At 40.6% G+C, this 24,101-nt stretch overlaps 4 protein-coding genes across 7 annotated transcripts; 3 read left to right on the forward strand and 1 right to left on the reverse strand.

The window, feature by feature from the left end:
• Positions 1 to 84: 84 nt before the first annotated feature.
• ago4 (argonaute RISC component 4) lies at positions 85 to 14,292 on the forward strand. 4 transcript variants are annotated; one of them, XM_056740751.1, is made up of 18 exons: positions 85 to 252; positions 3,728 to 3,899; positions 4,057 to 4,177; positions 4,263 to 4,444; positions 4,693 to 4,829; positions 4,924 to 5,058; positions 5,207 to 5,294; positions 5,427 to 5,574; positions 5,677 to 5,796; positions 6,380 to 6,541; positions 8,036 to 8,184; positions 8,268 to 8,452; positions 8,534 to 8,693; positions 9,912 to 10,227; positions 10,312 to 10,446; positions 10,554 to 10,655; positions 10,741 to 10,940; positions 11,213 to 14,292. In XM_056740751.1, exons 1-18 carry the CDS (start codon positions 234 to 236, stop codon positions 11,319 to 11,321), a joined length of 2,640 nt encoding a protein of 879 aa, XP_056596729.1. In that variant the 5' UTR covers positions 85 to 233; the 3' UTR covers positions 11,322 to 14,292. The 4 variants fall into 4 exon arrangements, with proteins under 4 accessions (XP_056596729.1, XP_056596730.1, XP_056596731.1 ...); XM_056740752.1 differs by having other exon boundaries at positions 8,051 to 8,184; XM_056740753.1 differs by having other exon boundaries at positions 6,380 to 6,508.
• Positions 14,293 to 14,386: 94 nt separating this feature from the next.
• On the forward strand, positions 14,387 to 18,465 carry cldn35 (claudin 35). The gene has a single exon (XM_056740755.1). It carries the CDS (start codon positions 16,824 to 16,826, stop codon positions 17,508 to 17,510), a length of 687 nt encoding a protein of 228 aa, XP_056596733.1. The 5' UTR covers positions 14,387 to 16,823; the 3' UTR covers positions 17,511 to 18,465.
• A 117-nt stretch (positions 18,466 to 18,582) lies between these two features.
• On the reverse strand, positions 18,583 to 20,639 carry c19h1orf109 (c19h1orf109 homolog (H. sapiens)). The gene is made up of 4 exons (XM_056741322.1): positions 20,113 to 20,639; positions 19,862 to 20,035; positions 19,568 to 19,686; positions 18,583 to 19,026 (listed from the first exon to the last, which is right to left on the reverse strand). The coding sequence occupies exons 1-4, from the start codon at positions 20,376 to 20,378 to the stop codon at positions 18,971 to 18,973; spliced, it is 615 nt and encodes a 204-aa protein (XP_056597300.1). The 5' UTR covers positions 20,379 to 20,639; the 3' UTR covers positions 18,583 to 18,970.
• Positions 20,640 to 20,775: 136 nt separating this feature from the next.
• Positions 20,776 to 23,939, forward strand: cdca8 (cell division cycle associated 8). Its single transcript, XM_056741321.1, has 11 exons — positions 20,776 to 20,875; positions 20,993 to 21,093; positions 21,192 to 21,320; positions 21,752 to 21,789; positions 21,879 to 21,954; positions 22,044 to 22,105; positions 22,555 to 22,637; positions 22,903 to 22,998; positions 23,101 to 23,230; positions 23,311 to 23,397; positions 23,560 to 23,939. Exons 2-11 carry the CDS (start codon positions 21,000 to 21,002, stop codon positions 23,593 to 23,595), a joined length of 831 nt encoding a protein of 276 aa, XP_056597299.1. The 5' UTR covers positions 20,776 to 20,875; positions 20,993 to 20,999; the 3' UTR covers positions 23,596 to 23,939.
• Positions 23,940 to 24,101: the final 162 nt, after the last annotated feature.

A 24,101-nucleotide genomic window follows, 5' to 3' on the forward strand; every position in this document is an offset into this window, starting at 1 on the left:
AATGTGCGCAATCGACCAACCGAATTTCGCGTACCCGCGCATGCGCACATACAAATCCCATGGATCTGCTTTAAATCACTCAGTAGACAACGCAGGCAGAGTAGAACGCAGCACATCTACGCATCCTTCCATTTCTTAAATTAGCCACTTTCAGCTTCGAGATACCGCCCCCAATTTCAGTGTCGGTACGGAGCCGCCAGGCCGGGACAGAGACGGAGAGAGAGCCCTCGGCCATGGAAGCGCTCGGACCCGGTAAGTGCCGAAAATAACCCGAGTGACAGCGTAGTGTGGGCCGATGCGCTGCCTTACCAGGGCCCGTGGCGGCGCGCTGTTTAGGCCTCGACGGAAAAATGAAAACAATCACCCTATCAACCCGCGTCCGCTTGTCAAAACCGGACTAATGGCATGAACCTGTTGATAATTAGACCTTACACAGGTTAACGGGAATGTGTGTTGCTAACAAATGCGTGTGTATCACCGTATGAGCATTAAATGGCTGGCAGTATGTTTATCGAGCCCAGTGCGGAAGACGGTACGGCATTGTGTGCTGGTGGGTATTTAACCACACGCATTTTCCTTCCGTGTCTTCTCTTCATACGTCTGTTACTGCACGAAACGATCTCTAAAAACAGGATATTTCGGGTTATTTTCGTTTGTTTGTGAGTCAACACGTCCCTGTCAGGGATTTAACGATGTGTTTATATATATAACGTTATGTCGCTCGAGCATGAAAACAAACAGAATGCTCGCGCGCTGTTTAATTGAATTGCGCGCTGGTGTGTTGTTCATTGTTGGCGCATTGTAAGATCCCCATGTGCATTTGTTTATGCTCAAATGCTGAAGCACAATGGTTGACTCGACTCTACGCGCCTTTATCACAACAATCGACCGTGCCTGTCGTTTACATTGTGAGAATGAACTCGGTGACCTTTGAAAGAAAGGGTTTAGCATTGAACTTCATGATATGTTTCCGAGTCCATGTTAAGGAATTGTCATGTAAGATTACGCATTTTCCTCTCTATCTAACTAAATCTGTGTTAGTCCTGACGCATACTGGGATTTGGCAAACTCGCACGTGCATGTGTTGTCATGTCTCTTGCGTGCGTAGCGGACCACTGTTAAAGCATCAGTTCTTTTGGAAACATTTAATAACTCCTTGAAGCATCTCGAGTTATTTTTTCGATAATTCTGCAGGTCTTTTGGCTTCTTTATGATTCAAGTACCTGTAAACGCATTTTAAAACCTTCTAAACAGTCTAACTTTATGAATTGTTCTTAACAAAGAATTGCTCATTAAGAAACACGCAAAATGTTATGCTACATCCTGTAATATTGTTAAAACTGTTTATGTCCATGTCTAGATAAGAATTATTTGCCTCACACATGCACAATATCAGTCCATGGCAAAGAACGCTCTTTAAAGTGCTTGCGAGATCAGTTTATTTGTAAATTATGCATTTGCAAAATTTTGAGCTCCTGCTCATTGCATTGCATCATTGCACCTTTATAATTCATACAGGTGGTGAAAGTGTATTAGTCAATAGAACACCCACATGCACAATGTTGTTAATAAGTACTGATAAGTCATCTGAATCAAGAGCAAAGAGTCTCGGCTTTGCTGAGTGACTGAAGCCTCCTACAGATCTGAGAATAGATTTATTAATTGTCTTGTGTGTGACTGTATGTGCCAGCATCTGGGTAGTCCATGTGACATGGGACTTTGTACCATTACCCAGTCATCGCTTGGATCCAGCTGCCCCTCACTTTAATCCTATCGTGCCATTTAGGCGGTAGAGCTCATAGCTTGACACATTAAGCTTGTGCCCCCCATATATTACATGCATGGTTGCTGTGACTATGTGATGTAATAAATTATTTACTTGCATAAAGTAAATTATGATTTTTAATGAATTTAAACCCTTCTTTATGTTATTATCCAAAATTAACACAATTAAAACGAAAATGCTTTTCTTTTCTTTATGAATCATAAAATATGATTGTCTGATCAATTCATTTGCATGAGTTTGTATTTTACATATAAATAAATATTGTAATGAATTACAGCTAATTTCTTTTTTATTACAGCCAATGTTAAGAGTATTTAAACATACAGGAAATGGTAATGTTATCTATTCCAGACATACCCTGACTTCAAATCAATGCTGGGCCATCAGTTTGATGTTCTGCCCCAGAGAGAAGCAATCTAGTGCCTGTTTGTTCAGGGCTTACTTTACTCATAATGTTATAGAAAGCATTAGGATACCACAGGAAGTCCAGACTCAATAATGAGGGGCGTTCAACACTGATTTTGAACTGAAGGTAATAGCTGCCCACTTTCAGTTTTCCGTCTGGCGTTTGAGTCTGACACCCCATCTTGGTGTGAAGCGTAACAGCTGAGTGGCCTATATTTAGAGACCTCTCTGTTTTTGATGCATGTTAGAGACCTTATGCTGGTTTCACCCATCCTCTTTCGAGCTCTTTAAGTGCTATGGATGTCTATGATCAGACCATATGAAGAAAATGTTTATAGGAGGGGGAAGCTGTGTTTTAGGCACAGGAGAGCGGTTCAAAGGCTTCCAATTGTTCTTCTTGCTGCTTGGTGTGCTAACTGGAGCGTGTAGGTCTGCGAGGGGCCTGGACCTCTGCAAAACCACTCAGCGATCTGATAAAGTTTGACAAAGGGGTGCATCAACTCACTCTGATAGGCCCCAGTATCATCCCCCAATGCAATCCCTCGACTTTGCTTTGAGGAATAGCATTGAAATTCTTACAGTGTTTCCTCCATGGACATTTGTCCTAAAGAGAGTTCACCCCAAAATGAAAATTATGTCATCATTTACTCACCCAACTCAAGCCATTTCACTTCAAACCTGTATGATTTTCTTTCTTCTCCATAATACAAATAAATATTTTGAAAAATGTTGGTAAAAGAAAACCGTTGGTCCCCATTGACTTGTGGTTTTTGGTTACCAACATTCTTCAAAATATCACCTTGTTTTGCAGAAGAAAGAAAGCCATACAGGGTTGAAATGACAAGAGGGTGAGTAAGTGATGACAGAACCTTCATTTTGGGGCGCACTATCCCTTTTGGTGCTAGTGCAAAAAAGGGAATGAAGCAGTTTATTGTGAAAATATGCAAAAACAATATATAATATTGCATTGTTTTTATCCGCTTCATTATAAAAACATATTAGAAACAAAATGGAACTGCTGTACTTTGATACATAAAGTCACTCTTATCAGTCCTTTTAATGTTATCTGTCTGTTTTATCAGTCTAGCTAAATTATTTATTTAAAAAAAAAACGTTGTGGTTACTATGTGGTTTCCATTGTAAGAAAAAAGGGAGCTATTTTCTCAAATGCCATTTTGCGGGTAGTGCCAGCTAAATTTTGCAGTTACCCCCTTCCCCCACATGACCCTGTTGCTGGTTTACTGCTATGGAAACGCGACCCTTTGTCTGGACAACTTGTGTGGGGTGGATTGGGGGCGGCTGCAGAACATTAATGATTGGCCGTTATTGTTGCTTCCATGTCGTCTTTATCTCGTTGGCTGGTTGAAGGTCAAAGACCTTGGATGTCAAGGCTGTGTCTAAATGCTGGACATTCACCGTATTGTGTTTTTCAGGAAGTTAAAGGGCATTTCCTTATATGTTGGGTCTCTTAGTCCTGCTCAGACATTGAGTGATGGAACGAAATGTTGACACTTGAATGTGTTTGGTTTTTTTTAGGCCCGCCTGCCCCTACCTCCCTTTTCCAGCCACCACGCCGGCCCGGCTTGGGTACGGTGGGGAAGCCGATTCGCCTTCTGGCGAATCACTTCCAGGTGCAGATCCCGAAGATCGATGTCTACCATTATGACATCGACATCAAGCCTGAAAAGCGACCCCGCAGGGTCAACAGGTGAGTGTGTTGAAGAAACGTTCAAGCAGACCGGACTTGAAATTTTGTTCTTGAAATGATAAGGCGCACTCAACAGGCTCTATATTACATTTTCATTGCAATGACTGTGTGCATATTGGTAAAACTGTTTGCTGTTTTGGGGCGTTTAATTTTACAGAGAGGTGGTGGACACAATGGTCAGACATTTTAAGATGCAGATCTTTGGCGACCGGCAGCCTGGTTATGATGGCAAGAGGAACATGTACACGGCTCATCCGCTACCCATCGGAAGAGACAGGGTAAGGAAAGCACTATTCACTGTGTGATGTCACTGAATCGTGTTTCTGTATGTAATGCGTTTTGTGTCCTTGGTGTCCGATTCAGGTGGATCTGGAGGTGACGTTGCCAGGTGAAGGGAAAGATCAGACCTTCAAGGTGTCTCTGCAGTGGGTTTCGGTGGTCAGTCTGCAGATGCTCCTTGAAGCTCTGTCCGGTCACCTGAATGAGGTTCCAGAGGATTCAGTACAGGCACTGGATGTCATCACTCGCCACCTGCCCTCCATGCGGTAAATCTCTACAGTCCTTTTTGCCCCAATTACAAATTATTTATAGTGAATATATTTTTTGAAGGCTTAATTTAGTAGAACCTGCTTGGCTGCAACTACCATGTAAGCTTTGAATAATCATGCATATTTCTAGCTCTAATATTTATTAAAGATGTTATTTCTCATGCATTAAATGGTCTACTGCTAACTATCGTTAGAAAAAAAACAAGTACCGTACTGACATAATCTAATTTTGTTTCTTGATCCAGGTACACTCCAGTGGGTCGCTCCTTTTTCTCTCCACCAGAGGGTTACTATCACCCGCTGGGGGGTGGGAGGGAGGTGTGGTTCGGGTTCCATCAGTCTGTCCGTCCAGCGATGTGGAACATGATGCTCAACATCGATGGTATGTGGTTTTGTCTGTAGAAATCTCTTCCTTCTATATGTATCTCTACTGCAAGGGTCATGTTCTCACAATGCATAATATTTGTACTTTACAGTGTCAGCCACAGCCTTTTACCGAGCCCAGCCCGTCATCGAGTTCATGTGTGAGGTTCTAGACATCCAGAACATCAACGAGCAAACCAAGCCCCTTACAGATTCACAACGTGTCAAGTTCACCAAGGAGATCCGAGGTGAGGGGGTCAATCAAGAAGGTGTAATAATTTAGATTTGCACATATTGACTAATAATACAATGTGTTTTGCTTTGCAATTGAGTGAAGACTGCTTTTCGAGCTTTAGTAAAACTGCTAAATAGTTTTTGTTGTTGTTGTGGGAGCAGGACTGAAAGTTGAGGTCACACACTGTGGTCAGATGAAGAGGAAGTACCGTGTGTGCAATGTCACGCGTCGCCCAGCCAGCCATCAGACGTTAGTGTTCAATTTAAAATCTTTACAAAATGTGCCGGGCCTTTCTCATTCTGAAGAGCCTTTCTCAGTGTAAATGCTGTGAAAATGATTCTTATACACCAATTTATGCAATTCTTCTGCCCGTTCCACCAGATTTCCTTTGCAGCTCGAGAATGGTCAAGCTATGGAGTGTACAGTCGCCCAGTATTTCAAACAAAAGTACAGCCTGCAGCTCAAATACCCCCACCTGCCCTGCCTTCAGGTGGGGCAGGAACAGAAGCACACATACCTGCCCCTTGAAGTAAGAGCCATCATAAAAAGGGTTTCCCGCGAGCCGTACATTTACATTCGCATACAAAATTGCATTTGACTCTACAATGACTTTCGTCTTTACTGTGTAAAGGTTTGCAACATAGTTGCAGGACAGCGCTGTATAAAGAAACTAACAGATAATCAGACTTCAACCATGATCAAAGCCACAGCTCGCTCAGCCCCAGACCGACAGGAAGAGATCAGCAGATTGGTGAGTTCTAGAAAGTGTTAATGTGGCAAAATGTTTTATTTCTTTCTTTTAAAGTTGTGTAATCTCTGATTTGGTATTGCGTGATGATTTGACCTGTGGCATTTGTACGGGCGTATTCAAAACCAAGGGCTTTGTAACAGGAAACAACATGATTTAATAAAATCTAACAGGGCGGTTTCCCGGACAAGGATTATGCCTAGTCCCAGACTAATTTAAATGTTAGAGGTGTCTTGATCAAAAACAACTGGATACTGGGATATCTTAAAATATATCAGTGAGATTGTCTCAAGATTCACACCAGTAAAGTTTTTTGTAAAGTATGTTTTAAAAAAAGACTTCAATATCCTGATTTATCGAAGGCCTAGTCCTGTTTTAAGAGAATCCCTGTCTGGGAAACCGCTCTAACAAATTTTGACCATACATCCTTTTTTTCCGAACTCGCTCCAGCCAAATGCGTGACATCCTAGTTGCTAGGAAACGGCTGCTACATGTATGAAAAACAAACATAAAATAACGAACATTATAAATCAAGTGTATGAATTAAATTTTGATTTGTAACTAAAGCTCCTATGAACCCTTACAGGTCAAAAGCAACAGCATGGTGGGCGGGCCCGACCCTTACCTGAAAGAGTTTGGCATTGTGGTGCACAATGATATGACCGAGGTGACTGGGCGGGTCCTCCCAGCGCCCATGCTCCAGTATGGGGGCCGGGTGAGTACAGACACTGGCAGGGACTGTAGCAGGGTGAGTACTGGGGCTCGGGTGCAGGGTGACTGCGGGTGGGCCGGGATCAATGGCATGATGTGTGTATTTGGGAGTGCTTGTGTGTTTTGTGGGGTGAATGGCCGAACCAAGGGAATAATGATCAGACTCCATCGGTGCGGTTTGGTTAATGCTACTCTTATAATTCTCTTAGTTTAGTGGTTTTAGCATTCTAATTGGTGATTGGACCATTGTGAATGTGGGTGTCGTGGACTGTTGTTTAGTCCTTGAGGCTACAACATTAGCTAAAGTAATACAAGGAGATATTTAACTTAAAAGAGATAGTCCACCCGAAAATTTAAATTGTCATGAATTACTCACCCTCAAGTTGTTCCAAATTTAGTAAGAGGAGATATTTGAAAGAATTTTAGCGACTGAGATTTCTGGGTCACCATCGACTACCATTGTAGAACGAATTACTGTAACATTTGTCTTTGTTCTGTTGAACAAAACTAAAATATCTTGAAGAATTTAGGAATGGTAGTAAATGGTGCCCCAGAAATCTCAGTTGCTGACATTCTTCCAAAACTCTTTCTTTGTTTAACAGAACAAAGAAATGTATACAGGTTTGGAACAACTTGAGGTTGAGTAATTCATGAATCAATTTACCCTCTTCACAATTTTCCTATGTTGGTCAAATTTACCCTCTAGAAGAGTCTTATCATCATTCCCGTGAAGTAATTTTGTTTGCACACTGAACATTTTTTTTCCTTCACCTGATGTGTCTGCTTATGTCAAACTGTTGATTGTAAAGATATCTGGAGTCTTTGCTACTAGATAACTTTCTTTAACCTATACTATGCACTGAATTTGAGACAGTGGACAAGAAAATTGTACTGAATTTTCTAATGTTTTGGGCCTGAACTGATAGTTGGGAGTAACTAATTTCTCCTTGCTTGCCTGTCATGGGTGCTTTGAATATGCTGAATGTTTATCACTTAGTGTTGTTTTGAACCACTCCAGGTTTCAGGCCTTATGAACTTCAGTTGAATAAAACAAATGTAATATAAGAATGCACTGTATAAATATCAAACTGAAATAATAAAAACAGAATTATAAGAAAACATGCATGTTTCTGTGGAAACCCAATAATTTGGCAGTTGGCACAATTTATTTTGGTGCAGAATCTCAATCACTTGCAGTAGTGTAGAATTATGTGACTGGCACTCAATGTTACATCATCCCATAAGCCCTGAACACTGGAGCGGTTCTGTTTTATATTCATGCATTTCTTTCTTTAACAAAGGTTGTTACTGCATTAATTTACAGACTACTTTAGCTTAACACTTAACTGTAAAGCTAACTTCTGTTACAGTTCTACTAAACTGTACATTTTTCATAGCTCTCTACATTGTATTGTATCTTAACTTGGCTTAACCAATGAGCAAATTAAAGTAGGTCTTTTCTCTGCATCTTCTGCGTTGTTGCGTAATGTGTGTGCTCGTGATTAGACCGAGGGGTTCACTAAGAGTGTAGGGACTCTCTCCCCAGAACAAGACCGTGGCCACGCCCAACCAGGGTGTCTGGGACATGAGGGGAAAGCAGTTTTACGCTGGCATCGAGATCAAGGTGTGGGCCGTGGCCTGCTTCGCCCCTCAGAAACAATGCAGAGAGGACCTTCTCAAGTGAGTGCAGGGTGTTTTAATGCATTGTTTTACATCAAATTAATTTCATGCAAAATGATGGGGATCCTCTGTATGTTTTGCAGGAGTTTCACTGACCAGCTTCGCAAGATCTCCAAGGATGCAGGGATGCCTATCCAAGGCCAGCCGTGCTTCTGCAAGTACGCCCAGGGGGCAGACAGTGTGGAGCCGATGTTCAAACATCTGAAGATGTCTTACGTGGGTCTACAGCTCATCGTGGTCATTTTGCCTGGGAAAACTCCTGTCTATGGTAAACAGATCCCGTGTGCTTGTGATTTGACCCAGCAAAGGTTTTGAGAATGAGCTTTATTGTGCTTGTGTGTTTCTTCAGCCGAGGTCAAACGTGTGGGAGACACTCTGCTGGGAATGGCCACACAGTGCGTGCAGGTGAAGAATGTGGTGAAGACTTCCCCTCAGACCTTGTCCAATCTCTGCCTCAAGATCAACGCCAAACTGGGAGGCATCAACAACGTACTGGTGCCACATCAGAGGTAAGTTCTATGTTGCCTTTATGGACCATTGGATGTTACTAAGAAACATGTCCTCTTTTGTTGAGGACTTTCATGAAAGCCCACATATTTTCTATTACGATTTTATAATCCAAATGTAAATTATGACCAAACATAGCTTGCATATTCGGTCCATTTTTAGTCCACTCCAAATGACCTTGTCACCTAGCAACGATCATACGCAGTTATAAGCGGAGTGTTTTTATGCAGACAAACTGAATTTGTCAAACTAGAAAGGCCCTAAACCAGTGGTTCTCAAACGGTAGTATGCGTCCCTATTGTTGAACTTTATGAGGCCCCGGTGGTACATGACACGATAGAAAACTATATGTTAATTAACATTTTGTGTTTTAAATACTATTTCAAAAGTTAATGCATGATTGATAAATACTGAATACATCTCAGCCTATATGCAATTTTTAAATCGTTGTATGAATTGTTTATTTTATCATTGGTCGATGTAACTTAGGCTCGTGACAGGCAGTTCAAACACAGAGCGGTAGCAGCAGACAGGCGCTTGTGCGTTTCTCTCTCTTATTACGTTTCTTTTGTATTTTTGCAAATTGAACCGCTGTTGTAATTGTGTAAAAGTGCTATTTCAGCACGTGTCTGCACCTACTCGAGGTTAAATCCATGAAGCGCGCATTGCAATGTATTTTTGACTCGTCGCTTTGACAAGAGCCACTGCAGTAAAGTGTAAGTCTCTGTTTGTTATATATAGCTGTTCTCTTGATGTTTAAGTATACGTTTATTTATTTATCTAATGTGTTAAATATTCGTTCCACATTGTTTGTCTCCAATATCAGTTTGTAGTCTTTATGCAAGTCCTCACAAAGTCAATAAATCCCCCGTAATGTCCTTTACAGAGCCCTGTTTACTGTGCACTACAGAAAGTGTTTTGTGTCCACTATTACTGCTGACTAACTTGAAAAACATTAGTGTAAAATAGTTTGAAAACAGCTGGTAAATAAAAAAAAGTGATTTTATTATTAATAATTACACACGAGGTGTAAAGATTCACAGCTCTACTATTCATTTGAATGTTTATTTATTTGATTTTTTTTCTAAGGCGTTCATTAGGTATTACTTGGAACAACACATTTTATTAAGGGTGGTCCTTGATCTGAAAAGATTGAAAACCACTGCCCTAAACAATTAAACCTCCATTGTGTTCCCTCATGTTTGTGTTCCTTCAACCAGGCCCTCCGTGTTCCAGCAGCCAGTCATCTTCCTGGGTGCCGACGTCACTCACCCGCCAGCTGGCGACGGGAAGAAACCGTCCATCGCAGCTGTCGTGGGAAGCATGGATGGACACCCCAGCCGATACTGTGCCACCGTGCGAGTGCAGACCTCACGCCAGGACCTGTCACAGGAACAGCTCTTCAGCCAGGAGGTCATCCAAGACCTCACCAACATGGTGCGAGAGTTGCTCATTCAGTTCTACAAGTCGACTCGCTTCAAGCCCACACGAATCATCTATTACCGCGGAGGAGTGTCTGAGGGACAGATGAAGCAGGTGAGTTAGCAGAATAGGAACTGTGAAGTTTTGATTTGTATATGATGGGGCTTATATAAGTTAATGCTGCTGGTTTTTGTGCAGGTCGCATGGCCGGAGCTGATAGCCATCAGGAAAGCATGCATCAGTCTAGAGGAGGACTATAGACCAGGAATCACCTACATCGTAGTGCAAAAACGGCATCACACTCGACTCTTTTGCTCTGACAAAGCTGAACGGGTGAGTTATCAAGAGGCCTTCAAGTCTGTGCTAACAAGCTTTACATTTTCGACATTGTAATTTTGTTGGGAAAACAATGTATCCACATCTCATTCTACCCCCTTTAGGTGGGAAAGAGTGGCAATGTCCCAGCTGGCACTACAGTGGACAGCACCATCACACACCCCTCAGAATTTGACTTCTACCTGTGCAGCCATGCTGGTATCCAGGTGAGTCTGAACTCTTTTTACCTGCACGTGTATATATTGCCATCGACCTGAATGGATAAACAAGTGCGTTTCTTGACCCCTGCAGGGAACAAGCCGTCCCTCTCACTATCACGTCTTGTGGGATGACAACTGTTTCACGGCTGACGAACTACAGCTCTTGACCTACCAGCTGTGCCACACCTATGTGCGCTGCACCCGCTCCGTCTCCATCCCAGCACCAGCCTACTATGCTCGGCTCGTGGCATTCCGTGCCCGCTACCATTTAGTGGACAAAGACCATGACAGGTTTGAAACATGTTTGTGTATGAGTGTTGTCGTTAAAGTGATGTGTTGAATCAAACCAGTGAGTTTGTGGTAATATAAAAGCCATTCCATCATGGGGATGGGGACTAGCCAAGTGTATAAAAAGTGCTTATAACTCTCACTGAAGCTAAAAATTCTAATTGCTTTAAAAAACATGACTGCTTTTAATTTGTTTGGGGTAAATTGTTCCTATTAATTCTTGTGACGTAAATCAATGTCAACGCTTTCCGCTTCTGTCGTCTTTTTCTGTTTAGTGCTGAAGGAAGTCATGTATCAGGACAGAGTAATGGCCGAGACCCTCTGGCCCTGGCTAAGGCGGTCCAGATTCACTATGACACCCAGCACACCATGTACTTTGCCTGATGTCAACCAACAGGAGACGCACCTTTACACTCCCTCTACAATCTCTCTCTCTCTCTTCCTTGTTCTCTCTGTCGCGTCTTCATCTGCAGCAAAGCAGTCCTGAAGCCAGGGGGCTATACGTGAGTCCAGTTGTATTCGGTCGGGCCTCAGACGAACCAACCTCTACCAGCAGTCCTGCACTGAGAGGCCTCTGGCCTCCAATGCAAACAAAAGTCAAATTGAGCCATTTTAACTTTCATTTTGTTGATTTTGAATGTCTTTTAAATTTGTGAGATACACTGAGTGTGAGCAAACCTGCGCCATTGGTCAGGGCAGCTCTGGCTCTCTCAGCTAAGCTGGACTCTGTCTACTTTTACCTCAAGCCGCCATTGGCTGAATCTTGTCAAATGTCTTTTGGGGTGGGATGGGGCGGGGCTTGCATGTAGTGGGGGGTGGGGTTGACTTTAAGGTTTGGATTGTTTGTTTTTTCCTCCTTTTTATGATCGTATTTGAACTTTTTCCTCTCAGTCTTTACAAACGAGGTGACCTGGGTGTAAATATGCCCATAACCTGTTCCCGTTGTGTGTGAGTGTGTGTGTGTGTGTGTGTGTGTGTGTACGTATGCATTTGTGTGTTTGTGTGTGGGGATTCATGTCTCATGGCAGGCCACTGACTTTTAAAGGGATTTCTAGGCGCAAACTGCTGTAAATGCCTCTTTTATATTAACACACACATAGATATATAAAATATATAAACTATTTACAACTCTATAAGCATATTTCATGATTTCACAGGCTTTCATAAGCTGATGGTTTTGTGTAGCAGTGATATTACCCATGGTCTTCTCTCTGGCCGATGGGACCTGGGCAAACAGGACTGTACATGTGCCATTCTGCCTGTGGCAGATCTGGAAACACGTACGTCTATTTTGGATAGTTATTTTACAGGGTTGAAAGGTTATGGCCATTGCACAGTCATGGACGCGGCAACGTCGCCTGATAGGCTAGGCTCGCAACATACAGCACTCTCTCTTCTTTTATGCATTTATACATAAGATTCAAATCAGATTTGTAAGAGTTTAATATAAAAGTTTTGTGTTAAACTTTGACAGTTTGTTAGAGTAGATGATCGTTCTTCTCGTCGTTCATGTTGATATTGATCGTTCGTCTGATGTGTTCTGTAACTGTAAGTGATCCAGGAGTCAATGTGGTCGTAGGCGGAGAGGTCTTTTTTAATATACAGCTTCATTTCTTGTAGCTTTGTGGCCATGATAATGAAGGCCCAAATTGCTTAGGTTTGTCCTCTTGATGTTTTTTTTATGTGTTGAAAAATGATCAAAGTTTTTAGCTAATTCTTTACGAAGTAAAATATGGGTCAGATTGGTGTCAGGAGAAAGAGGAGAGACAAATCAGAACTTTTGCAGGGGGGGGGATACCGGCAGAATTTTACACTTAAAAGTGCGTTTAATACTTCTATGTGTGTGTGTGTGTATATGAACTTGAATCTATAATATAAATCCGAGGAACCATTTCTCTTTACGTATAAAAGATAGGACACCATACATTTTATGACACAAGCATAAGCACTGCCTTTGGAATGAACGGCGGTGCCCGGTTGACTGATACTGGGCAGCTGATGGTCTCCGGCGTGCACGCCTCGGCAGGCGGGCAGCTCTGCAAAAACCCTTTTGTAATAAACCATCCGTAAAGCAGTAGGTTTGTCATGAATGAGTTTGGGCAGCAGCCTGTCGCTGGCGTAGACGCTGGCACCACGAAAGAGAAAGTGGGCAAGGGCATCACATGCAATAAATCGGATTCAAATGTTTAAAATACTTAATAGGTTACTTTGATGTCACATCTTCCAGAGAATATCTCGTTCGACTGTAGTGTACCTGTCCTTTTTAGGCTAAATTGTTACATGGCATTAATTCAAGTTTCCAGTCATGATATCATTGCAAAGCAATATAACCCAAAAGTTCGAACATTTAAAAGCTGTAATACTTTTTCGTCGACGTGGCTGTTGGTTGGATTCCTATTGCTGTTTGTGTTTATGTACTTATTTTGCTTGTATCAATCAATGGGAATGTGCATATGGTGGACTAGCTCTTTAGCTCTGTGGATTTTCAAATTTAGACTGTGCTCGCCTGCATGCCAGAGTATTGTTCTAATCTCTCAGAAAATATTTATTATGAAACAGGAGAGGTTTTTTCTATTTGTACATTGATTCAGTGAGACTGTTTTTAGTAGCAATGTTGTCCGGTCTCTTACAAGATTTTCAAATTCCTCCACAAACGTCAGTAACTCGATGAGGAACACGCGTGGGTGTTGAAGGGGTGAAGACGCCAGTCTTCGGGGGCTCCGACCCAAGCGAGGTACCTTCTTCAATCACAGGGCCCTTCTTAAGACTGACCTTCTCACCCCTTCTTTACTTCATATAACTGATGAAGTACCATGTCATCTGCTGTTTTGTTCTGGCTCTGCTCTTGGGCCCTCCAGTGCCGTGGCACCTCCACACATGCACTTCCTCTCCGCATGTGGTGGACCCCGAGGGTTCACTGCACAAAAATTACCTCTTTTTACCTTTTTTTAACCCATTCTCTCTGGCCCAATTAATAGAGAGCATGAGTTTTTTTTTTATTCCTATTTGATATATATGGCTTTGTTAATTGACAAATGTGTATTGTAATTTAATTTTTATTTTGTTTCTCTTACTGGTGTGTAGCTTTTTTTTGTGCTGTTCTGAGCTGTGTGACTTGTCCGATAGCAATAGTGGGCACTTTCTTTGACCTGCTGGGAAGGGCTGCTGTAGCTTCTCCTGTCCGGGTGCCCCATGAGTTGCTGTATTGCTTTGTGACATTTTTAAAAAACTCCCCTTTTTTTAGCCTGCAGGGAATATTTGTGTTATTGTGCAAATTAATAAATCGGTATTTTATGCCTATAACACACAGCTCTGTGTAATGTCATTTATTGCATAAATAAATAAAATCTACAGACTTGCTGCCAAAGTTTGTAATTTTTTAATAATTTATATTTATTGTTGTGGTTTAATGGGAAAGTTTACCCCAAAATAAAAATCCTGTAATTTACTCCCCCTCTTGTCATTTCTAAACCTGTATAACTTTCTTCAGCTGAACACAAAGAGATTTAGAAAAATGTCAATAATCTAAAGTGAATGCGTTGCATTGGTTTTGTGTGCATACAATAGAGGTGAATGAGTACTGTCGTTGTTTAAAAATCTTTTGTGTTCTGCAAAAAAACAAAGCAAGTCATACCCTCTTGACATATCAATCCAGTGAGTAAATTATGACCGCATTTTAATTTTTGGGTGAACTATCCATTTAAATATTGTTTGGACATTGATGCCACTGCATCAAAACTGATGTTGTTTTCCCACTAGATGGCAACACTTCCAAAGGTCTACAAGTTAACAACTCTGTGTTCAGAAGTATACCAGCTGCAATAGTTTTTTGGGTTTTCATTAAACAAGTTATATCCTACAAGTGTAGTTTTCATAGAAACAAAGCACGCGTTTCATTCTGGAGTAAAATATAAATTACTTTTGTGAAATGTGATCATTTGAAAAGCACCAAAATATTGGATATTACCTGTTGATAACACATAAGACTTTAAACACATCTGTGCAAATGCTATTTTCTGATACAGTTGTGTAGAGATTCTATGTACCTTCAGTCTGCCCTCTATTTTATGCCCCTTCTGTCATTTACTCTGTCCTGTCGTCATGACCACTGTTGCCATGGAGAAGCAGCAACAAAAGGAAACGTAATCCAGATATCTTGCACCCATAATATTTAATTCATACGCATAGACACCAACGTCTCCAGGTTATAAAGCGGGATGACATCTTTTTTTTAATGAAGAAATTGAAAACTTGACTAATTTCCATGTTTTTAATTTAATATGCACCTATAATAATCCTGCAAAGTAACATAGTATTGCTGTAAACTGATGCATACCTCCCGCATCACAGCCATTACAAGGACAGTTCACCCCAAAAATGAAAATTCTTTCATCATTTACACAACCTCATGTTATGGCAAATCTTACATTTCTTTAATCTCGAAACACAAAATATGTGGTGAAGAACGTCGGTCACCAAACACACTGGTCCTCATTGACTTTCATTGTGTGGACACATTGAGACATTTCTAAAAACATTCTTTTGTGTTCAACATGAGGTTGAGTAAATCACAGAAATTTTATTTTTGAGTGAACTATCCATTTAAACTCACAATATAGAGATTTATATTAATAAGAAATTTATTGGTGTACAGTTGCAATGTGGATTCATTCTTGGCACCCTCATACAGGACCACAAAAGCAAACAGCCTTGACCAGCTTCTCTTTGAAAGCAGTTTTCTGTCAAAACTAACGTAAGCGTAAGCATTTTTAGAAGCGGCTATTTAAAAGAATTGACCATTTTTAAGCCCCATTGTTAAGGGCCCCTAGATTGTTTTGTGTAAATTGATCCTCGAACAGACACCACGCTCGCCCTCCCTCCCCTCTCTCTCTCCCTGTCTCTCTCTATACACTGTTATTTGCTTTCTTTTCAAGATGAGACTGGCTTCGTGGGACCTTCTCTGATTCAGGCCGGCACACTTGAAATACCTATAAGTGTTTCGGCCGCCAATGGGTGATCAGCGCTCCGACTGCAAATAACCAACCACTGAAGGTTTTATTGCAGAGGAGAAGAGGAGACTGCTTTTGTCTTTCCTCAAGTGGCCTGAGGCACAGCACCCTTTTTGTGTTTCGACTGCTCTTGATTCGACCCTCCTGCAGATTTTTAACATCACACACAGCCTAAAAGAAGACCCTTGGATATCTTTCTCACCGACACCACGTGGTGTCATATCTGACAAACTTTTTTGGCGTCCTCGATGGGATTTTTAATTTAGCCGTAACTGAGAGAATTACAAAGGCTTTTTACGTTTGTCTTGATTTTGGATACATTTTTTGACATATTGTTCCTTTTTCGTCTTTGGAGGTAATCCATCTCGGACAGCAACGGCATCCATGTTACAGTATCAAATTTAATCCGGGTGACCCATTTTGGGAAGGCAACACCAACATAAGAGACGTATGTCCCAGAGATAGGAGTAGATCTTTCTTTACCAAGAAGAGAACGAGAAGCAAGCAGCGTCTGTGGATGTAGGACGTAGGTGGTGGAAATTTAGAAGTTCAGTCAGTTCCATGTGGCTGAGCTGAGAAAATTGCCAGGAGTTTTCGGGATTGCTTAACTATTCATCACCTCACAGAAAGACGAGAGGAAAGTGAACGCAACAGTCTGAGGACGCAAACAGGGACGCCCTATAATGCGGCCAAACGAAACATTGTTTTGAGAAAAGGACCAAAAAGCTTTTCCAGGAGTAAGTAGAGGTTCGGCAATCGTGCCAGCCTCTGTAAGCCGAGAAGAGGGAGAGAATTATCCATAGTAGGACCTTCTCTAAGCGGAAAGGTGTCGTCGAGGTTGTGGCCCGAGGAGGCGTGGTATTCAGAGGGGGGCAGTATGGTGAACACTGGAATGCAACTGATCAGCTTTACCTGTGCTGTGACAGGATGGATAATGGCTATAGCGGTGACGGCGTTGCCCCAGTGGAAGGTCACAGCCTTCATAGGCAGCAACATCCTCACCTCAGAGATCGTCTGGCAGGGAATCTGGATGAATTGTATCTATCAGACCACCGGCCACATGCAGTGCAAGACCTACGATTCCATGCTGGCTCTACCGCCTGATATACAGGCGGCACGGGCTCTCATGTGCATTGCCATCTTCTTGGGCTGGTTGTCCTGCACCGTCTCTTGCTGTGGCATGAAGTGCACCACCTGCGCCGGGGACGATCGCCATGCCAAGGCCGGCATAGCTCTGTCCGGTGGGGTGCTCTTCATCCTGACGGGACTGTGCGTCCTTGTGCCCGTATCTTGGACAGCAAACAGTGTGGTGCAGGACTTCTACAATCCCAATGTTCCTCTGCAGAACAAGCGGGAGCTGGGTCAGGCCATTTATCTGGGATGGGCGGCAGCCGTCATTCTTATGATTAGTGGTGCGGTTCTGAGCAGCACCTGCCCGCACTTTGAGAGAGAAGGGTACAGACGGGGGTACATGGGCCGTAGCTTTGCCAACTCAAGACCTTCTGCATCCGATCCTCCCAAGCCCATCACCAACAGTTCCTTGCCTCTTAAGGAGTATGTTTAGGGGGAAATGAAAGCAGATGTTCATGATTTAAAGCGGTAAGGATGAATAGGGAGACATCTGCAGAGAAATGTAATTGGGAATTAAAGGTGCACTCAGTAAATGTTTTGTTTTGATGGACTGAGACATTTTTCTCACCTGTGCCACTTGAAGTCCAGTCAATACCTTTCCTGCTTTTCCTGTCATTACTTAATAACTCTTTCTGTTTTGATTTGGGGGATTCCACACACATTATGATGCATATTATCACTTAGGCTATTACATTGTGTCTAATATGAATATTGTGTTTGTTGGTATACTCTTTGGTTTGCTTGTTTATTTAGATGTTAATGTAGTGCTTTAAATAATGGAATAGTCTGATAAACTCTTAAAGCTGAAGTGTGTCAGTCTCTGCTGAAGAAAATGCATTTCAGGGGTTCACCCAATGTTATCTCTCTACTTTAACATAACAGAATGCATAATTCAGCTTTATAGAAAATAAACTAGTCACACTGCATGATACAGCGGGTCAGTGATCTCAACATGGTGTTCCCCAAGGTCCAACTTTATTTAGAACAAAACCCTTTTTGCATCTCACTTGAATGTACATCATTCTAAATATCTTAGAGAAGTATTGTTGATTCAGAGGTAAAACTTTTTAAATGTGAAACATACTGGGTACACCTTTAATTTACATTTGTTGTACACAAAGCTCTCTCCGTGTGTTAGAACTATAGTAGTATTGCAGTGGGTCCAAGATTTTCAGCATTGCTTGTTAGTCTCTTCGTATTTTATGCTCTCATGAGAACTGTTGATTAATTTACGCTCCACTATTTATATGAACCTTGTTTAAAGTTGTTTTGACCATATATGTCTAATTTATTTTAATTTGTCCAATAGTATTGACTTTATACACCCATTCTCACTGTTCTATAAAATAACTAGTCTTTAATTGACATCACAGCTCAGTGCTGTTGTCAGTAGATAAAACCACTAACTCACTGTGTATGTTTCTGCATGATTTCACTATTTATTGATTGAAAATGTGAGTTTTAAACCATGTAATAAAATAAAAGTGTGACGTGACAATTTTTTCATCTTATTTTATTTGTGTGCGTTGAATAAACACGCACTCTCAAACCCTTGCACATACTGGTCACTACAGTGGACAGTCACAGTATCTCTTAAACGTATACAGCCCAATCAAGTGGACATATGAAAATCTCTTTGAGTAAAAACAAGAAAATTTTATATTTTTCAGAGCAATAAAAGACTGACTGTGGTTTTCGTGGATTCATACAATATATTTTTTTAATTCATTATTTTACATAAAACCAATTCTCAGTGTGCCTGACATTGTATCTGATATACAGTCCTTGTCATTGTCCAGGTACATCCAGGTAATGAAATGTCTCTCTTTAGGTCTCCAGTGGTCCTAACAACAACATCATACACAAGATGTTGCCGATAGCCTACCGATCATCTCAAAGCTGAGCTTTGGAAGACACTTCCATTAAGAAGGATACTTGACACAGTGCATCTGAAAAACAAAAAATACACAAGATATTAATACAAGTGTAATATTAATAAAAAAAATGTCCAACACAAACTATGAAACAAATACAAATGTAAATTTATATATCTTTTGTTACAGGTCATCTTACAATTGCAATCCCTGTGTGACACCTATAAAGTTGCATGTCATACTATAAATGAACAAAATACAAATGAATGAGATATATCAACAGAATCTAAAGGGTTACAAACTGTTACGCAATACTTCAGGCCATTTTTGTATCAAGTTCAGTGTGTCATGTGACTGTTTGTGTCTATAAACATGAATGGTAATACTTAGTTATTTTAATTGTAGTAACTGAATATTACAGTTACATCTTTCATATGATCTGGATATCGATGCCATGCATAAGAAAAATGTTCTGTACAGGATTATTAATGTTAATGTATGGTAGGTATACACCTATATTGTGCCCTGATCAAATCACCCATGACAGCCATTACTACCAGATGTAAAATGAGCCAAAGTATGTAACCTCATATGATACAGAATACAGTGGAAATACCCCCAATTCTCTCCTCTCTACTGGGTAAACGCAAAGAGTCCCATCTCTTTGGTGCGGTTTCCATTAACGTAAGATCATTGGGTGTCAGCATCTGCAGAAAGTTTCTTCTCTGCAGTAATCTAAGCATGAAGCTGAGGAAGGTGCTGTGCTGTTTGACAAGGCTTAACTGGTATATAAATACTTCAAACGGATTCATAAACTTTACTCATAACAGGATTTGTGAATGTAGTCCATCATATACAAATGTATTGCCAATCACACTGTAACCTATAACAGAATGGTTTCAGAGGATACTGGAGGCGGTAATGACGATCTGCATCTTGAAGCCACTCTAACATGTCTGCGATGGAGGGACACGTGGCTGATCTGGCGACACAACAAACAATGTCAAGTGTGTTTTTCTCATAGAACTGGAAAGCAGCAGACACATGTTGACTGATGGTGTTCCTCGCTGTCTGAAGAGCATCCCTAACAACAAAGACAACACAATGGTGAAGACATGCTTTAAAGAAGCATTATTTTTGCCAATATTTAACAGGACTTACATTTTCTCATCTAACTTTCTCAGAACTGTATCCACAGCCAGTGAGAGTTTATAATGAAGTCGTTCTTGTAAACAAGGGAAATGGGCCAGAGGTGTGTTTGCAAGCTGCACGTTTTTCAACGCCTTTATCTGCGTGGCGAGGTTCCCGAGAGAGCTCATCATAGAAGTACATTCAACTAACACCCCTTCCCAAATACTTTTATTCACTTTTAAAATCTCAAAGCATTTGTGAAGCTGTTCGTGAAACGACGCTAAAACGGTAGACATGTTTCCTGTGAATTTAACTACAGCATTACAGAAGCAGGCTTTAGTAAAGCGCCTTGGTGCGATACGTTTATTAAAGGTATACACAAAATAACATTAACATTGCACACGCGGTATCATTTTTTACAAGTTTATCTATTTTACAAAACATAAGCGTACATAAACTCTATCGGTTTCATCATATATGCACACATGTGATGATAACAGAGACAAGCACGATGTGACTGTAACACACCGACAGTGCAACCATCCGCCAATCGGCTTCTTTCTTACTGCTGCGGAAACAACAAAACACTCAACCATTGGACAGATTTCAATTTTTCCGGTTTAGTGTGGTGTTATCTTATTGGTCAAGAGTCAGCTAGCGTTACAAGGAGAAGGTCACACCTGGTCGCTGATTGGCTGAGAAACACAGTAGCGATACATTTGAAAAGAAGCTTCAACAACTGTTGCGACCGCTTTGGTGGGATATAGTTCGGCTGAGACGAGGAATTATTAAGGTAAAATGAATAAATAACCAAACATACGACCTTTTTACGCATACATTTAATATATTTCTACACCACACATCTAAAGTCGACTCCGCTTTAAGAAATGTTGACCTTTTTGTTTTACAGATTCAACATGGCACCGAGAAAACGGACACAGACTTCAAAAAACAAGAAAAATCCGAAGACGCGCAAACTGGAAGCTTTTCTGCTAGATTTTGACGACGAAGGTCATACATTTGTTGCTCCTGCTGACTTGCTTACCTTAATGCTTCATTTGTATTTGGGACCAGACGTTGAATGTTTTGAATGTATTTTATGTTTGCAGTTCACACCATTGTTGAGAGATTAAAGGAAAAGACCAACAACCTTCTGAAAGATGCAGACAACCTGTATAAAACAGCACTGATAAAGCTGCCAATGGCAGTGAGGAAGATGAACTGGATTGAATACTGCAGTAAGAATGTTTTGTAATTCCACATGTATTATACCATGTACAACTTTTTTGTGTTTTCAATTCCTGTCTAAACTTTTGTATAGCATACATTTGTATGCAGAAATTAGATTTAAGGGAATTTGTTTTTTTTTCTTAATTGTAGAAGTTTTCTCTTTCGCATGTTAAGCATATCAAAATTACATTTTACATTTAGCAGACTCTTTTATCCAAAGTGACTTACAAAGAGTTCACCGAGCAATACGGAGATGTGTCATATGGTACTAATTCCAGGTTACTAGTTTCCACAAAAGCCAGAACAATACCTGTTTAGAGAGAGATGGTTAGGTTTTTTTTCCTTTAAATCTACGTCATATTAAAAAGTTTCACACATACACTAACCTTCCCTTTTAATAATATCTTCTAATGATTTGTATTGCTTGCTTTTCTCTAAGATTTGGACAAGCCAAAGTCACAAGTCGATGATTCAAAGGTAGGCGTTTTCACATTTTAATCTGTTTATTGCTTAACGTTATTTTTTTGTTAAGCTGATCTTGATTGAAATCTTTAATGTGCATGCAGGTGCAAGAGGAAGCTGCACAGGTTGAACTTGCTATTTCCGAGAATCATACAATTTCTTCCAAAGTTGTTTCAAAAGGTACGTTTCACAGCCATCTCTTAACTTCTGTAATGTACTTGCCATCATTTGTTAAGCTGCTTTTTCTCTCTCTCTTTATTTATGAAAAGCCAAAAACAGTGCACATTCTGATGATGAAAACACGGCACCCCTGAAATCTACAGTGAAGAAGGTTAGTGAGCTCCGTGATCTACATTATGCTGTTTTGATATCAGACATTTCAAATAAATAGATGAGTGCACGTAAAAGCAATCATGTTGGCATGGTTACTAGAAGGAAAACTTTTTGCCATACTTAAGTACAAGGGGCAATTCTTGCTATTAACTAAATTGTGGCTTATTAGTAGTAAGTAATGTATTTGTGAGGTTCAGGTATTGGGTAGGTTAGGAATGTAGAATATGGTCATGCAGAGTATTTGCTTTGTAAGTACTAATAAACAGCCAATAATAGGCATGCTAATAACAACTATTACAACTATTTAATAGTTTGAATTGCCCCCTATATTGAACTTACCAACCAAACTTATTTTATGTTTTTTTTATTCTCTTGTTGAAATGTAATGAGAAATCATGATAGTCTGCTGTCTGTGTACAAAGCTATCTATGTCTTCTTAATCTGCAGAAGAAAGCTCCAAAGAAGGCACCTTCGACCTCCAGGAAGGCTAAAGCTCTCTCTGTCAGCGTGCAGGGAAGCACCATTCGAAAGTAAGAAACAGAAATGATTAATGGGCTACTTTAAGACTTATATTTTATTATTTTACATGCCATAATTTTTAAAGTAAACTAATACCCAGAAGCTATTCAAAAACTTATGATCTAAAAAATATTTCATGGGTCTCTGGGCTTCCTTACCTTTGGGCAAAAAAGTTATTGCAATTCAATGGGTTGCAGAAATTACACACTTTACTTGATCTTTTTAGTTATTTTTACCCCTTGAGAAAACCATTGAACTGCCTTTTCCCCTTCATAGGTCTACAAGAAAGCCTCTGGTCACCCCTGCTAGAACTTTTCTAGAGTCTTCAGTCATTGGCCCAACGCCACTCATTACACCACGATTTGACTCCAGGTAAATACGTACTCTTGCCATCATGTGGCATTGATTGTAACCTCTGCCCGTACAGATTTACATTTAAGCTTGTATGTAAAGCACTACCGTTCTCTCTGGCAGATTGCCAAAGACTCCAGCAATCAGACTTCCACGGCATCAGGAGAAGGTGTATAGCATGTCTGTCAATGGCTCACCCATTGCAGGGAGTGCTGAAGACATTGTCATTAGCGTCCCACTCGGAAATGGAGAGGTACATGTTTTTGCTTATTGTGTATAGCAAGTTGTGCATTTATGTCACACAAGGTGAACATCTTTTATTTGTTATTACAGTGCATTCAGCTGCTGGCCAGTGAGATGGACTCTGTGGATCTGAGTCAGCTAGATGAGAAAGCACTACGCAGGATAAGAAACCTGCAGGTATGTGTTGCTGTTAATTAATTCTTAATGATCACTACCAGGAAAGCATTGTTCACCTCATTCTTTTGGGTTCTTTGAGTGTACTGAATTTAACCTGTTTTTATAAATGGCACCTGTATAAAAGTGGCAACATCATTTTTTTTTTCTTCTGTCTATTTGCAGAATCGTCTTACAGCTCTTTGTGGAACGTCAAAGTGAAACAAATCTGCCAGCTTTGTACAGCACGCTTTTCTTTAATATTTCTTTATACACATTATAGTCTTTTATTAAGACCGATTTTATACGTTTTATAAAATTGTGGGGGTTTTCTGTTTTTCTTTATATTCAGTGACTGCTGAAAGCTTTTAAAGGATGCATGTAAATACTATTAGTAGCAGTTTTGTACTGCACATGATCTGTGTAGTGTGTTCCAACTTCTGTAAATATGATTTTTTAAAAAGACGAGCTTACACAACCCTAAATGTTCTTTCCTGCCTGTTGCTGTGATTTGCATATGACTTTGAAAATGATCATTTCAAAAATGAAAATTGCCTTTTACTCACCATCAAACCCATCTATTTTTCATTTCTCTGTCAGACACAAAGTTAACACTACTTTTTTCAATACATCTAAAACCTGCAGTCCACAGGAATGAATTGTCAAAACATGAAAGTATACCACTTATCACAAGTTTGTTTTTGATATTTTCCCACGTATTAGAATAA

The sequence above is a fragment of the Triplophysa dalaica genome, chromosome 25 (assembly GCF_015846415.1).
Source record: "Triplophysa dalaica isolate WHDGS20190420 chromosome 25, ASM1584641v1, whole genome shotgun sequence".
Lineage (NCBI taxonomy): Eukaryota > Metazoa > Chordata > Actinopteri > Cypriniformes > Nemacheilidae > Triplophysa > Triplophysa dalaica.